The 15406-nt window shown below is 25.2% G+C and overlaps 1 protein-coding gene across 1 annotated transcript; it reads right to left on the reverse strand.

Moving 5' to 3' along the window:
- Positions 1-392: 392 nt before the first annotated feature.
- On the reverse strand, positions 393-3797 carry CCM_07301 (NB-ARC and TPR domain protein; the record flags this gene model as incomplete). Its single annotated transcript, XM_006672439.1, has 8 exons — positions 393-630; positions 694-879; positions 930-1436; positions 1487-2384; positions 2431-2964; positions 3012-3270; positions 3293-3628; positions 3756-3797. 8 exons carry the CDS (start codon positions 3795-3797, stop codon positions 393-395), a joined length of 3000 nt encoding a protein of 999 aa, XP_006672502.1.
- Positions 3798-15406: the final 11609 nt, after the last annotated feature.

Here is a 15406-nt window from a genome sequence, read left to right on the forward strand (position 1 = left end):
GCTGCCACGAATCCCTCCCAGCCCTGGAAAGCCTGGTACCAGGCTAATCCTGCCTACAACCCGCTGGCCAACGCAGTCTTGCTGTCTGGTGATTCTCAGGGGGCTTTGCCCCAGAGAGCTCGCCAGATTGATCTATCGAAGCCCAAAGAGCGACAGATTGGCCAGGCCAAGGATCAAGCCGCTTGAACCCGCAAATGGTAGTCTCTGCCGAAGCACCACTTCACGTATAAGGTCCAGTAGCGGAGGAACGGGGAGTGGCAAGTGGCCGGCGAGAACATCGTCATGAGTTTGGTAGTACCGCGTTGGGAGAGGAATTTGAAGGAAACGAGAGTTTAGCCACTAGTACTAGCTCATGATCAATTTGCCGATTATCTCCATCTTTAATTGTACCATCATCTCCACCAAATGAAAACCAAGTCGTCGTACGTCTTCTCCAGATCGGTATGCTTCGCCTCGGGAGAACGGGAGAGAAGAAGTCGAGTAGCGTCTTCACGCAGCCTGCCCGACTCTTCTCCGCCACCCGGTTCTTTCGCGACCGCTTCAGATAGCTTGAAAAGCGATCTGGCATGTTCCACTGGCATGCTAGCCATATGCCGCTCGGTGATACAGGAAGCCTCCCGCAAGTGCTTTCTGTTTTAGGATTAAGCATCAGCCACAAGCACGAAGGCGATGGTAAGTAAAATGTGGACGTACATGGCAGTTTCCACTTTGCCTTGATCAAGAGCCGCGCATCCAATTCGGTACACGCATGCGCCGCAAAAGGGATCAGAGAGCAGATTATTTCCAGAAATCCACTTGTCGTAAGCCTCTGTGAAATGTCTCTCCGCGGATATGAAATCGCCATCCGATCGATTCACTGTGCCCAGAGAGTAGTTGGTACTGCACAGGAGTTAGATGCCAGCTGATACGTAACGCACTGGAGCTCTTACTAGGCTGCCATGGCCCAGTTGTACGGCTTCGTAGCCTCGAGTTGACTGAGCCCTTGCACCAAAACAGATCGTGACTGCTCATTTTGCCCTGCCCATATCAGGTTGGTGCCCATTCCCCACTTTAGAATTGCTGGCCATTCCGTCTTGTCTTCACTATTATCTTTCGCCCAATCAAGCCAATGGTCTCGCGCCGTCTCCTGGAAGCGCACCGCTTCGATAAAGTTGTTTGTGGAGGCAAGCCCGTCAGCGAGGTTCTCGGCACACCATGCCTCTTCGCGGAGATTGCGTGGCTGATCCATTGCAAACATTTTGTATGAACGCTGAAGGTATGGGATTCCTTCGTCGGCCCTGCCTACTCGAACCAAAGCCTGACCTCTATGAGACGCGAGCTCGCCCTCAAGATCGACATGAATACTTAATGGTTGGGGCGGAATTGTCGCCGCAACCATGCTATTGATCTCCAAAAGATCGAGAAGATCATTGTAATTGTTGGTTTCGATGAGAAAGCTGCAAGATAAATTAGTTCTTTCACATGCCATGTGCGACGCTGGGCTTACCGTTGGCATGCGTTATTAAGGCTGCAGTATTCCATCAGAGCTGAAAACTTGGAGTTGGACTTTTTCTCTTCGCGGAAACAATCTCTCAAGCTGAGCACGTGTGGGAGATACAGGGAGCATGCTTGCCATGAGTGGTACAATTGCGCGAACTCGGCATCCTTTCGTGGAAAGGCAGCAGATACCAATAGTGTGGCATCATTGAAGCTCCGTTGACGATCTTCGTAGCTCATGAAATGTCTGAAAGATGCTTGGACAAGTCTGTGAATTGAGAATGCCCTTTTCTCTTTGTTGCGTTTGACTAAAGCAAGCGTCATTAGAGTCTCTATCTCATCTGAGAAATCGAAACTGTCTTTGCAGAATGAAAGGGAATCGGGGCAGTTGCTTGTATCCTTGGGTTCAAAGAGAGCTTGAGGAATGCTGTCTGGGGTGAGGAAGGCCAGTACCCCCAGAATGGCGCGACTTCTTTCATTCAGATTTCGAAACGACATGTCCCAGAGAGCATTGATTGAGTTGTTGCCAAAAATACCGTGGACTTTCTGTGGCTGCCTCTTATATAATTCGACAAACTCTTTGATCGACCAGGAGCGACGATGTATAAGCCCTGCCATAAGGGATATAGCGAGGGCATGCCCACTTAAGCTCCGAGCCAACTCCTGTGCACTATGAGCTTCGTCCTCGGTCAGTTGGTGACCAATATCGGTCGAGAGCAAATGGAGCAAGAATTGAGAGCCAGTATCGGTGTCCCATTCTTTGATTTCGAGCCCGCCATCACAGGGATAGAACGCCAGGCTATGATTGCGAGTTGTAATGACAGCTTGGCCACGAGAAGCCGCCGGCCAGTATCTCATTAGCAGATCGACATCTTCGACGTTGTCAAACACCAAGAGCCATTTACATGCTACATATGCGTCAGCTTAGCACGTAAGATAAATGTGTAGTCTTACATGTGTTCTGTATCCAGTCCAACACAAGAGTCCTGTTTAGATCATCGTCTTTGGGGTTGGCGCCTGGCAGCTTCAGTCGCATGGCGATGTCCGTGAAGCTCTGACGAATTGTGGCCGTCTTCTCACCCGATATCCATAACATGGCATCCAGCTCCTCACTGCGAATCCTGCTTTCAGCGTACCGAAGAGCAACAGAGCTCTTCCCGATGCCGCCGATACCGTGCAAAACGAGCGAGCGGAATGGCTGGCTGACATTTTGGGCTGCGTTATCAAAGTATCTGTCTATTTTGATGATGTCATCGGTGCGGTCAAAGAAACGCGGTGTTCTTGAATTGGGATAGATGAAACAAGGAAGGCATGCAGCCTCATCCGAGCTCTGGCGGGGGGGGGGAGAGGTCGCCAGGGCTGATTGCAGCTGAGAGAGGTCATCAAGTCCCGAAAGCCTACACATCTTCTCTAAATGAGATACTGCCCCATCAATTTCAGAGCAGCAGGAGCGAAATTGTCTTTGGAGAGGCTCCCAGACGTTGCCATCTTTTGCCAGGTTAGACTGATTCGATCAGAAGATGATTAGAGCTTACCGTTTGCGAAGTAATCCACATCCTCCCGAATGAAGTTTATGGCCGCAACGAGAAAATGCAGCAACACGTTTGCGATACGAAAGCAGCTGTCCCGTATCTCTGGCAGTGTTTTTAATTCTTTGTCCCGATATTTGTAAAGGAGGTCGATATTTTGGCAGATACCCCGTAGCATGCGAGGCACCCGCGGTGCAACACCAATTTCAGAATGTGAGAGCTGTATGCCGTCAGATACGATTTGAGGGAGAAAGGGAAGGGGGAGCTACATGTATCACCAGACCAACGAGACCCCAGAAAATGGAAGTATCTGTGGGTGGCTTTGCCTGATTCGAAACGAAATCCATGAACTCGTGCAGCGTGTCAAGAGCATGAGCAAGCTCGGTAAGCTCCTGGACAGCAGCCCCGGAGAGCAACGACACTTGCATTGCGGGAAATAGCCGTTGAACGTCTTCGAAAGACTTGACGAGGGACACCCGCAGTGCGTCGTTGCGCTCCAGCGAGCTACTCAGAGAGGCAACAGACGTGCTCCATTGCTGGGAAAAGCTCTCAGCACTGGGAGAGCTTGTTAGCGTGGCAATCGCGTAGGTGGATTCTCTGAGGAGTATTTGGTCGGTCAAGTTCTACTTACGAGCTCACCGATCGCCTCATATCGGTTGAAAAAGCAAGGCGCTGGCAAGGTTAATCACTTCTCGGAGGAGGATATCGCTGGGAACTGAGAAAGCCACCCCACAGCAATCCCCCGCCTACAGGCGGGGGATTTGGGTTTTTGATGAAAGTGCCAAGAGACATAGTGGATACACCTCACCTAAGGGTATCTTAGTCCTTAGCTAAGAGGGCCTACCCTTAGTTAAGGTTACTATACTATTTTTTAGGATATACTATATACTCTTAAATAATATTAGTTTTCTAATAATAAGTTCTATATAGGTAAGTATATAGATTATTAGTTTAAATCTAGTTAAAAGTACTTTTTATTTAATTTTTCTATTAAGATATAAAAGTATAATAGCTAGAATAAATAGTATATAAAAATATTAAAATTATATATAAAGAAAGTATTTATATTTATAAAATTATATTAATTAGAAACCTATATTTAATCTTATAAAGATAAGAGTAGTTAGGGCTATCTTAATTACCTTTTTCTTAGTAATAGTATTCTTAATAATATCCTTACTAGCCTTTATAGGCTTCTTACCTTTATCTAGATAGGGCCTTTTCTTCTTTCTTTTATTCTTAATACCCTTTTTAGCTAGACCCTTTCCTTTTTTATTAATAAAGGTTCTTTTAGCCCTCTTCCTTAAGGTCTATTATATTAAAAATAGACTTATAATAGTAATATAATTAAAAGGAGTTTAAAGTAACTTAAATAACTTTAACTTATTATTATTAATAACCTTATTATAAGTAATAAGATTAAACTTATTAAAAAGTATAAAAGTATTATATTAAAACTTAAAGTAATTAATTAAAGTTATAAGTAAAAAGTATATTATATATATATTATTAATAAGTCTTTTAAAAATACTTATTAATTTACTTTAAATAGTAAATATACTTAAAAATAAATATATTTTATAAGTTAAAATTAAACTAAAAAGTATAATAAAAATAACTATATTATAAGTATATTTTTTAGTTATATTATTTATAATATAATATTAATAAATAGTTATATTATATAGTTAAATATATTCTTTATTTTTCTTTTTAAAGAAATTATTAATTATATTAAAAAACTAAGTTAAAACCTTAAGCTTAAACTAAATAACTAATTAAGCCTAAATAGTAATAATAAACTTAATAATAGAAATATAAATATAAAGATAAAAAAGCTTTTTTTTTATATATTAAGAATAGAAATTTAAATTTAAAACTATATTAATTAGCTTTTAAATAAAGAAATAAAGAAAAAAGACTTATTTTTTAGCTTATAATAAACTAACTATCTTTTATTTATAAAAAGTAAATAATTTATATAAAGAACCTATATAAGATTAATACTTATAAAAGTAAGATAATATATTCTCTTTATAGGCTTTTTTTTTAGACTTTTATTTACTTTTCTTTTTTTCTTTTTAAGCTATTAAATTAAAAAGAATAAAATAAATAATATAATCTTTATAGTCTTTATAGAATTAATAAGATTAAGAAGAGAAACCTTAAAGGTAATAATATAATATTAAAAGTTATAAGTAAATTAAAAAAAAGATAAAAAGTTAATAAAAAAGTAAAAAAGAAAAAAGTAAAAATAAAAAGTAAAATAAAAGTTAATAAAGACTTATAAAAAAGACTAAACTATTTAAAATAAACTAAGAAAACTAAAAAGTAGTTTAATAAGCTATAATAAAGTAAAGCTAATTAAAAAAAAAAAAAATTTAAATATACTAATTAAGCTAATTTTTTACTTTTCTAATACCTTTATAAATTTAATTTAGAAGTAGAAAAAACCTAGCTAGCTAAGAGGAAAAACCTCTTCTTTCTTTAATAATATTATTATATTTAGTATATATAGAAATTAATACTTCTATACTTATTATTCCTTTAACCTTATTAGTACCTCTACTATAGTATTTATATATATTTAATATTAGTATCCTTAATAGCTAGGTAGTATAGTGGTTAGTTATACTTCCTAGTAAGCCCTACCCTCTTGTGGTTACCCTAACCTACTCTTTTTACCTTACCCTAGCCCTACCCACCCCCCCCCCCCCTCACGAGTCGCTTGTAGGCCCGAATCACCGTGCTCGACTTTTAGGAGGGAAAAGAGGGAAAAGAAAGGAAAAAACGCAAAGAAGGGAAAAGATACCTCTGGCTAGATTCGAACCAGCGCCTATATACTAACCTATATAGTACTCCTTAATAGTAAAGCTAATTAAGAATATTCTTAATAAAATATTTTAAAACTATAGCCTTAAACTTATATAAAAGCTTTAATATAGAAAAAGATATAATACCTTATAAATTCTTAACTAATAAGTAAGGTATATTAGTAAGTATAAAGAGTTTAGAAAATAAAGATAAGTATATATAGAAGTAAATAGAAATTATAATATTAATAGCTAAAAAGTTAAAAAGACTAATAAAGGGACTAAAAGCTTTTTTTTAATTAAATATAAAAGTAGGTAATAATAAATAAAATATTATAAAGTAATTATATAAAGTTAATTAATAAAGAATAATAAGATTTAATAAGGAAAAGCTATAAGTATAAATAAAGAAAATATAGAAAAGGAAAGAAAAGGTAAAAAAGGAAAAAAAAGAGAATATATTATAAAGATAAAAAAAATAATATTAATAATAAAAAAGAAAAAAAAAAAAAAAAAAAAAAGAATACCTTTTATTCTTTATTAACTATTAGTTAATAACTAATAAGGCTTTAAATTACTTATTTATATAAAATCCTATTAATTATAAATAAAATTAAAATAATAACTTATTAATTATATATTAATTAATAATAAAATAATAATAACTATTAATATTTAAATAAAATATAACTAAAATTACTATTTAGCCTTTATTAAAAGTTAATAATAATAAAAAGAATATATTTATTTATTTATTAAATCTTATTATATAATATAAGCTAATAATAATAAGAATTAAAAATAACCCCTAAAAGTATTATTATAATATTCTTTATAAGATATACTTTAAACTTATATAAATAAAGTATAGAGTATTAAGAGTAAAAAAGGATAATAAATAAAGATAAAAACTAGAAACTTTTAAAAAAGAAAAAAAGTAAAAATATTATAAAAATAAAAAGGCTATAATAGTAATTAAACTTAACTAGCTTAAAGACTTATAAGGCTAAATATAGTTCTTTTTAATATAAATAAAAATAAAAAAGAAGGAAAGAAACTAAGAAATTAAGAAGATAATAAGTTTAACTAATTTAAAGATATATAGAATTAAATATAACCCTTTTAATATAAATAAAAACCTAAAGGGAAGGAAGATAGTTAATAGGCTTAGCTAACTAAAGTAATATAGACTAAATATAGGCTAGAATATAGATAAAAACCTAGTATATAGTATTAAGAAGGGTCTTACTAAATCTTTATATACTTTAAAATAAAACTATAATAAATCCTATAAAATATAGATAAGGTTTTCCTTTAAGTACTTTAGTTTTTCCTTATTCTATAATTAGTAAAGGTACTAAATAGGTTATTTAGCCTAATTAGTATATAAAAATTATTATTATTATTATATTTAATCTTATATATTTTTAAGTTAATTAAGTATAACTATTATTATTATTTTTAGTATTTTTTAGTTTTTTATTTTTTAAGATTTCTTAGCTTTTATTTCTTTTTATTACTTTTTTTAATATTCTTATATTATATTTACTTAAAATTAAGCTATTCTTTTAAAAAAAGTATTATAAAAATACTTTTAAGATTACTTTTTTAATTATATTATTATTAATTAAGAACTTATAAGATATTATATTACTTTTTATATTAAAGCTTTTATTTAAGTCCTTTTAGATTATAGTTTTAGAATATTTTAGGATAAGTATTCTTAATTAGCTTTATTTTAGTACTACCTACTAGTTTATTTTCTAATCTTCTTATTCTATTCTAAGTAGCCTAATTACTTCTATAAGTCCTTATTAGTTTTTACTATACCTTTACCCTTCTTTCTTACTTCTTACTAACCTCTTATCTTCCTTCTAGTTTTCTTATAACTTATAATATTATACTATTATCCCTAAGGTTTCCCCTCTTTCTCTTATTAGTTCTATAAAAATTATAATATAAAAAAGGCTAGTTTTTATTTAAATAGCTTTAGGTTTATACTTAGTATAATAAAGTATTAGTATAAGAGATTTATTATTATAGTTTTTTTAATATTTATAAGTTTATTAAAGTATTAAAAGAATTATAAAATTTAATTAAAGTAATTTAATAAATAACTAAATCTTATTATATAATATAAGTTATTAAAAAAAGTATATTAATAAATATAATAATAATAATAATTTTTATATATTAATTAAGCTAAATAATTTATTTAATACTTTTATTAATTATAAAATAAAGAAAAACTAAAGTATTTAAAGGAAAACCCTATATAATAACTACTTAATATACTCTTTTTTAATCTTTTTTTATTTTAACTCTTTAAGTTTATTTATAAAGCTTTTAGGTTTTTTTTATTATTATTATAACTTTAAATATTTATTAAAAGGCTATTTAACTTTATAAAAGTATTTAAAAAGAGATATTTATTAATAAAGTCTTTTTAAGAATTTTATCTAAATTCTTAAATATAATATTAATCTTTATTAAAATAAATAATTAATATAATTTATTAAGATTTAAAAGAAACTTAATTATAGCCTTTATTTATATTAGGTTTATATTTATTTTATATTAAATTAAGTATATAACTATAAAGAAGGGAATAAAGAAGTTAATCTTTACTAGCTAAAGGTAATAATTAGACTTTATTAGGTTCTTTAAAGAATCTAATATTTTATTTTTAAGGTTTAAAAAGTATTAAACTAGGTTTAATATATTTAATTTCTTATTAAACTTTTCTTTTATAATTATTCTTTAAAAAGTAATTAATATTATTTTAAATTACTTTAAAATAAATAAGGTTTTTTTTAATATTAATAAAGTTTTTTTATAAATATTTTAAAGAAAATAATAAATATTAAAATTCTTTATTATAATATATATTAATTTCTTATTTAAAAAAAAAAAGAAATTATATTAAATTTATATTAAGTTTAAAATAAATATTAAAGAAATAAATTAATAAATTAAAAAAGATAATATAATAATTATTCTTTTTAAAAGAAATTATATAGTTTTTTATATTTATTTTTTTATATATATAAGTTATTATTTTTCTATTTCTTTAAAAGTATTAATATAAAACTAATATTAAAACTAAAAGTAGTTTATTATTTAATATTTCTTATATAATAATAATATCTAATTTAGATTTATTATAAAGTATTAATTATATTTAGATATTATTTTTATTAATATTTTATAATAATACTTTTATTAATAATTATAATATTAGTATTCTTTATTATTTTAATAAGCTTTTAAATAGTTTTTTTATAAAGTTTTATTAAATCTTATTAAAAAGTTAAATATAATAAATATAATAAATATAATAATTAATATAACTATTTATAAATTCTTAATTAATTAGTTATTAATTAGTTAATTTATTATTATTAATAATAACTTATTTTAAATATTTAGTTTTAATAAAAAAGGTATTATATTTATATTTATTTATAAAAAGTTTAAAAAAAAATATATAATTAAAATTATATTAACTTTTAATAAAAAAAAGATTAAAATTATAAAAAAGAAATTTACTTATATTTTTTTAATAAAGTTATTTATACTTTAAGCTTAATTTATTAATATAACCTATTAAAAAAAGAAAAGTAATCTATTTATTATTATATTTAGTTTATTAAGCTTAAAGATAATATTAATTTTATTTAATAAACTAAAAGGTTTTTCTTTTAATTATTAATAAAAAATTTAAAAAAAAAGCCTTTTTAAGATTAAAAAAAAGACTTATTAGCTTAATAGATTTAATAAGCTATTATCTATTAACTAACTTACTTAACCTATTAAATCTCTTTTATTTAATAATAAAACTTAAAAGAAATATAATAAATATTAAATCTTTTATAATTAAATAAAAATTATTAATTATTAATAATATTCTATATTAATAGCCTTTATCTTTATAAGTAGATACTAAGCCTAACCTACCCTATACCTACCTATAGGCTAAAATATAAAAAATAAGTTTAATAAGTAAGTTAACTTAATAACTAGTTAGTCTATAAATCTAGAAAGTACCTAGCTTATAAGTATAATAACTATAAGTAGAAATATTAAAAATATAGTTATAAAACCTATTTAAGGGTAATACCTATATATAGATAGTATATATTTAGCTTAGCTTTTACTAAGAATCTTTAAAGAAGACTTAAAAAAAATACTTCTTTTAATACTATAAAAGAGTCTTAATAAGATATAAAAACTTATAAACTCTATTTATACTATATAAAAGAAAATAGCTATTATAAATATAAAGCTTATCCTCTTTAAGACTATTTAATATATTATAATAAAAGCCTTTTAAAAATACTTAATAAATAATCCTTAGCTTACCTTCTATATAGAGGTAGCTTAAAAGCTTTTAAGCCTTTAAATAAAGCTAGTTCTAGCTTACTATAATACTAAGCTACTAGTTAATTACTACTTTTATTTAAAAAAGATTTAATCTCTTTATTTATAGAAGTTTATTATTAAGGTTAATAGGGCTTTAAAGGTAAATATTATTATAACTACTTATTAACTCCCTTTTAAAGATATAGTCTTTTCTTTCTATAAGAAGATAAAGAATTATATTAAGAATAATAAATAGGTTAAGATAGCTTATACTAAGAAAGTATATTTTACTTAATAAAAATACTTTATAGTAGTTAAGAAAATATTTATTTTAAAGATTTTATAAAATACTTTTAACTTTATTATAAAGCTTTTAGTTATTAATAAAATAAATATTATATTAGTTAAGACTATTTAAACCTATTTAAAAGCTAAATTAAAAACTACTTTTATTATTTAAGTCTATAAAATAAATATTATTAACTACCTTTATAATACTAAAGTATTCTTTTAAATATAAACCTTTATTTATAAACCCTTTTTAAAGTCTATTTAGCCTTATTAGTATTATAACTATTATACTATAAAATATATTACTTATTATTATAATAAAAAGGCTAAATATAATTAATACTTTAGTAGTATCTACCTAAAAGGGAAAGCCTACCTAATAGTAATTAACCTAAGTAAGGAAAGATATCTAAACTATAAAGGTTAATACCTAGCTTAGGCCTAAGCCTATCTAGTTTAAGTAAAATATTAAAAGGCTATTAATATAGAATACTATTAATAATTAATAGTTTTTATTTAATTATAAAAGATTTAATACTTACTATACTTTTTTTAAGCCTTATTATTAAATAAAAGAGGCTTAATAGGCTAGGTAAGCTAGTTAGTAAATAATACCTTATTAAACCTATTAGGCTAGTAAGCCTTCTTTTTAGTTTTAAAAAAACCCCTTTTTTAGACTTTTTATTAAAAGCTAAAAAGAAGACCCTTTAGCTTACTAAATAGAATTAATATTACCTTTAAGCTTAATAGGCTAAATATAGTAATAAGTAGGTTACCCTCCCTTCTTTAATAAGTTATACTAATAAATTAAGCTTAAAATATAGATAACTTTACTAAAAAAGTATAAATAAACTCCTTCTTTATAATTCTAACCTTTCTCTTACTAAAAGCTAATATAGCCTTAATTATAAACTTCTTTTTAGACTTTTTATAGATAAATATTAATATAATACCTTTTTTATTAAAATTAAATATTTAAAATAAGCTATTATTAATAGTAGTAAACTAACTAACTAATAACTAGCTAGCTAAGAATCTATAAGTAGCTATTCTAACTATTATATCTACTATACCTACTATACCTAACCTTTTAATAAAACCTAATAAGACTTTATAAGTAGTTATTTAAAAGCTTATTAAGGTAATAAAAAATACTAATATTATAACTATTAATAAAAGTATTATTATAGAATATTAATAAAAATAATACCTAAATATAGTTAATACTTTATAATAAATCTAAGCTAGATATTATTATTATATAAAAAATATTAAATAATAAACTACTTTTAGCTTTAATATTAGCTTTATACTAATACCTTTAAGAAAATAAAAGGATAATAACTTATATATATAAAAGGATAAGTATAAAAGACTATATAGTCTTTTTTAAAAAGGATAGCTATTATATTATCTTTTCTAACTTATTAGTTTATTTTTTTAATATTTACTTTAAACCTAGTATAAATCTAATATAACTTCTTTCCTTTTTAAATAAGGAATTAATATATATTATAATAAGGAATTTTAATATTTACTACCTCTTTTAGGATATTTATAAAAGGACCTTACTAATATTAAAAGGGACCTTATCTACCTTAAAGTAATTTAAGATAGTATTAATTACTTTTTAAGAAATAGTTATAAAAGAAAAGTTTAATAAGAGATTAAGTATACTAGACTTAGTCTAGTATTCTTTAGACCTTAAAGGCTAGATACTAGATTCTTTAAAGAACCTAATAAGGTTTAATTATTAACTTTAGCTAGTAAAGGTTAGCTTCTTTATTCCCTTCTTTATAATTATATACCTAGCCTAGTATAAAATAAATATAAATCTAATATAAATAAAGACTATAATTAGGTTTCTTTTAAATCTTAATAAGCTATATTAGCTATTTATTTTAATAGAGATTTATACTATATTTAAGAACTTAAATAGAATTCTAAAAAGAATCTTATTAGTAAATATCCCCTTTTAAGTACCTTTATAAGACTAGGTAGCCCTTTAGTAAATACTTAAAGTTATAATAATAATAAAGAAGGCTTAAAAGCTTTATAAATAAGCTTAAAAGGTTAAAATAAAAAGAGATTAAAAAAGAGTATATTAAGTAGTTATTACTTAAAATAGAATAGTCTAGAAAGTAAGGAACTAGGTATAAAGAGTTTACCTAAATATAGTTACCTAGATACTAGGTAGGCTTTAAAGGTATTACTAATAGGTAAAAAAGTATACTAAAGGTATAGGCTTTAATATAGTATTATTACTTAAAAGAAGAGGGAATTTCTTAATAACTAAGATAAAATAAAAAAGGTTAAGGTTTTAATAAAAAAGTTCTTTCTTAACCCTTTAATAGGCTTTTATAACCCCTAATTACTAGTAAATAAGGTTCTAAACTAAGATATAAGTATAGTATTAAAGAATATTATTATAAACTAGGTAAGGTCTATACTAGTAAGGTATATATTATAGAATACTTTAAGTCTTAATAAGATCCTTTATAGGTTTTTTAAGATATTAAAAGAATTATTATACTTTTACTTTATAATACTCTATATAGTTTATATATAAATAGGATATTTTCTAAAAAGGTATTAAATAAAGATAATAATTATTATATAGAAGTTAGGTAAAATAGAATAAGAATATAGAATAGTTAGAAGATAAAGACTAATTACCTTTTTAAATACTATAAAGAAGTTCTTTAAAAAGATTATAATAAACTAAATAGCTAAAGTAATAAAATCTTATAAACTCTTTCTAAATAGCTAAATAGGTAATTAATATTAATAGTTAATAAAGATAGTAATTACCTTAATAGTTAAACTAGTTTAAATTATTTAATATTAAGGTAGTTTTACTTTAATATTTTAACTTAATATTATAGGTACTTTTAATAATATAGTTTACTTAGTAATAATAACTACCTTTTAATACTTAAAGTTCCCTTTAATTATCTTTTTTTTATTAAAAACTTACCTTTAAAATAGAATAATATAGATTTACTTAAATAGATCTCTATTAAATACCCTTTAAATCTAATAAAGAGTCTTATAAGGCTCCCCTTTATTATTAATCCTATTTATTCTTTTCTTATTATCTTTATATTAGGCTTTAATAAAGGTTTAAAAGATAATAACTATAAAGTTTATTAATAATATAAACCTTCTTAGTATAATAGTATCTTAAGACTAAATTATAGTTTAGCTTTAATAAATATAGACTATCTATTCTAAATAGTTAGTAATCTATACCTTAATATTCTTTATTTTAAAATTCTAACTTCTTTACTTTTAATAGGGTTAATCTATAATTCTAAAAAGCCTTTAACTTAAAAACTATTAGCTTATATTATAAATAGTAATTTAACTTCTAAAAGTCTAGCTTATATTATTACTAGTATAGATAGTATATATAGCTAAAGTTAAAGTAAAGATTTTCTTTACTTAATAGGCTTTTAAAACTTCTATTAAGATAGCTTAAAGCCTTTAACTAGGATATATAAAAGAACTTTACTTTTATACTATCTAACTAATTATAGCTTATAGTCTTATTACTTAATATATCTTAAAAGATAGACTAATAGGCCTAGTTACTACCTTTAATACCTTTTAGGTAATATACCTTTATATAATAGTAAAAGCCTTTTAGGCTATAATTACTTACTATATTAAGATTAAACTTAATATCCTCTTTATCTATTTTTACTTTATTACTTATAAGGCTTAAACCTTAATAAAATAAAAAGAAAATAAAGTAATAACTTAGTTTTAATATATAATAACCTAGATTATATTATAGATCCTAATCTTAATAATATAGTATTATAAGATCTACTAATAAAGGCTACTTTTTATATACCTTTTAAAAAGACTCTTAATAAATACTAATTAAATAGTAAAAAGTAATAAAAAGAAACTAAGTAAATAGCTTAAGGTTATATAGAATAACTATTAAAAAGATATAAATATATATTATTAAAAGTAAGTTAAATAGCTATAAATTTACTTAATATATTACCTATTATAAATCTAATATAAAAAAAAGAGGAATACTTTATAATTCTTTTTATATTATATTAGTTTACTAATTATATAGCTTTATATAAGTAAGATTAAGCTAATAGCCTTCTTTTATAATAAAAGAGTTTTTAGATTTTCTTTATTAATATACTAATATAAGAAGGGATTTAAAAATCTTATTTATATTATCCTCTTTTATTTATTATTATACCTAGGCTTAAATATAACCCCTTTTTAAAATTAAAAAGATATTTTCTTAGCTTTTAACTACTTAAAATATATAATAACTATTATAATATAGTTCTATAAATAGTAATAACTATAATACCTTTAAGTATAAATAAGTAATAAAGAATAATAAACTAAGTTAGGTTTTAATTAGGTTTTAATAATAATATAAATAAAGATAGGTTTAAAGTATAATATTTTATTATTTAATTAAAGTTTTTTATAAATTTTTATTTACTAATATAATAATATTTATTAAAAGTTAAAAAAGAATAAAACTAAAATACTTTTTATTAGACTTAAAAGTAAAAATAGTTAAGACTATCTTAACTACTTTAACCTTTTTCTTAATAATATTCTTTTTAACTATCTTTTTAATAGTCTTTTTAGGTTTTTTACTTTTATTTAAAAAAGGCTTTTTTTCTTTTTTTATTTTTAATACCCTTTTTAGTTAAATTCTTTCTCTTTTTATTAATAAAGGCTTTTTTAACCCTCTTCTTTAAAATCTATTATATTAAAGATAGACTTATAATAGTAATATAATTAAAAAAAGTCTAGAATAACTTAAATAGGTTTTATTTACTATTATTAATAATCTTATTATAAATAATAAAATTAAACCTATTAAAAAGTATAAAAGTATTATATTAAAGCCTAAAATAATTAATTAAAGCTATAAATAGAAAA

The sequence above is a fragment of the Cordyceps militaris genome (assembly GCF_000225605.1).
Source record: "Cordyceps militaris CM01 unplaced genomic scaffold CCM_S00005, whole genome shotgun sequence".
Classification (NCBI taxonomy): domain Eukaryota; kingdom Fungi; phylum Ascomycota; class Sordariomycetes; order Hypocreales; family Cordycipitaceae; genus Cordyceps; species Cordyceps militaris.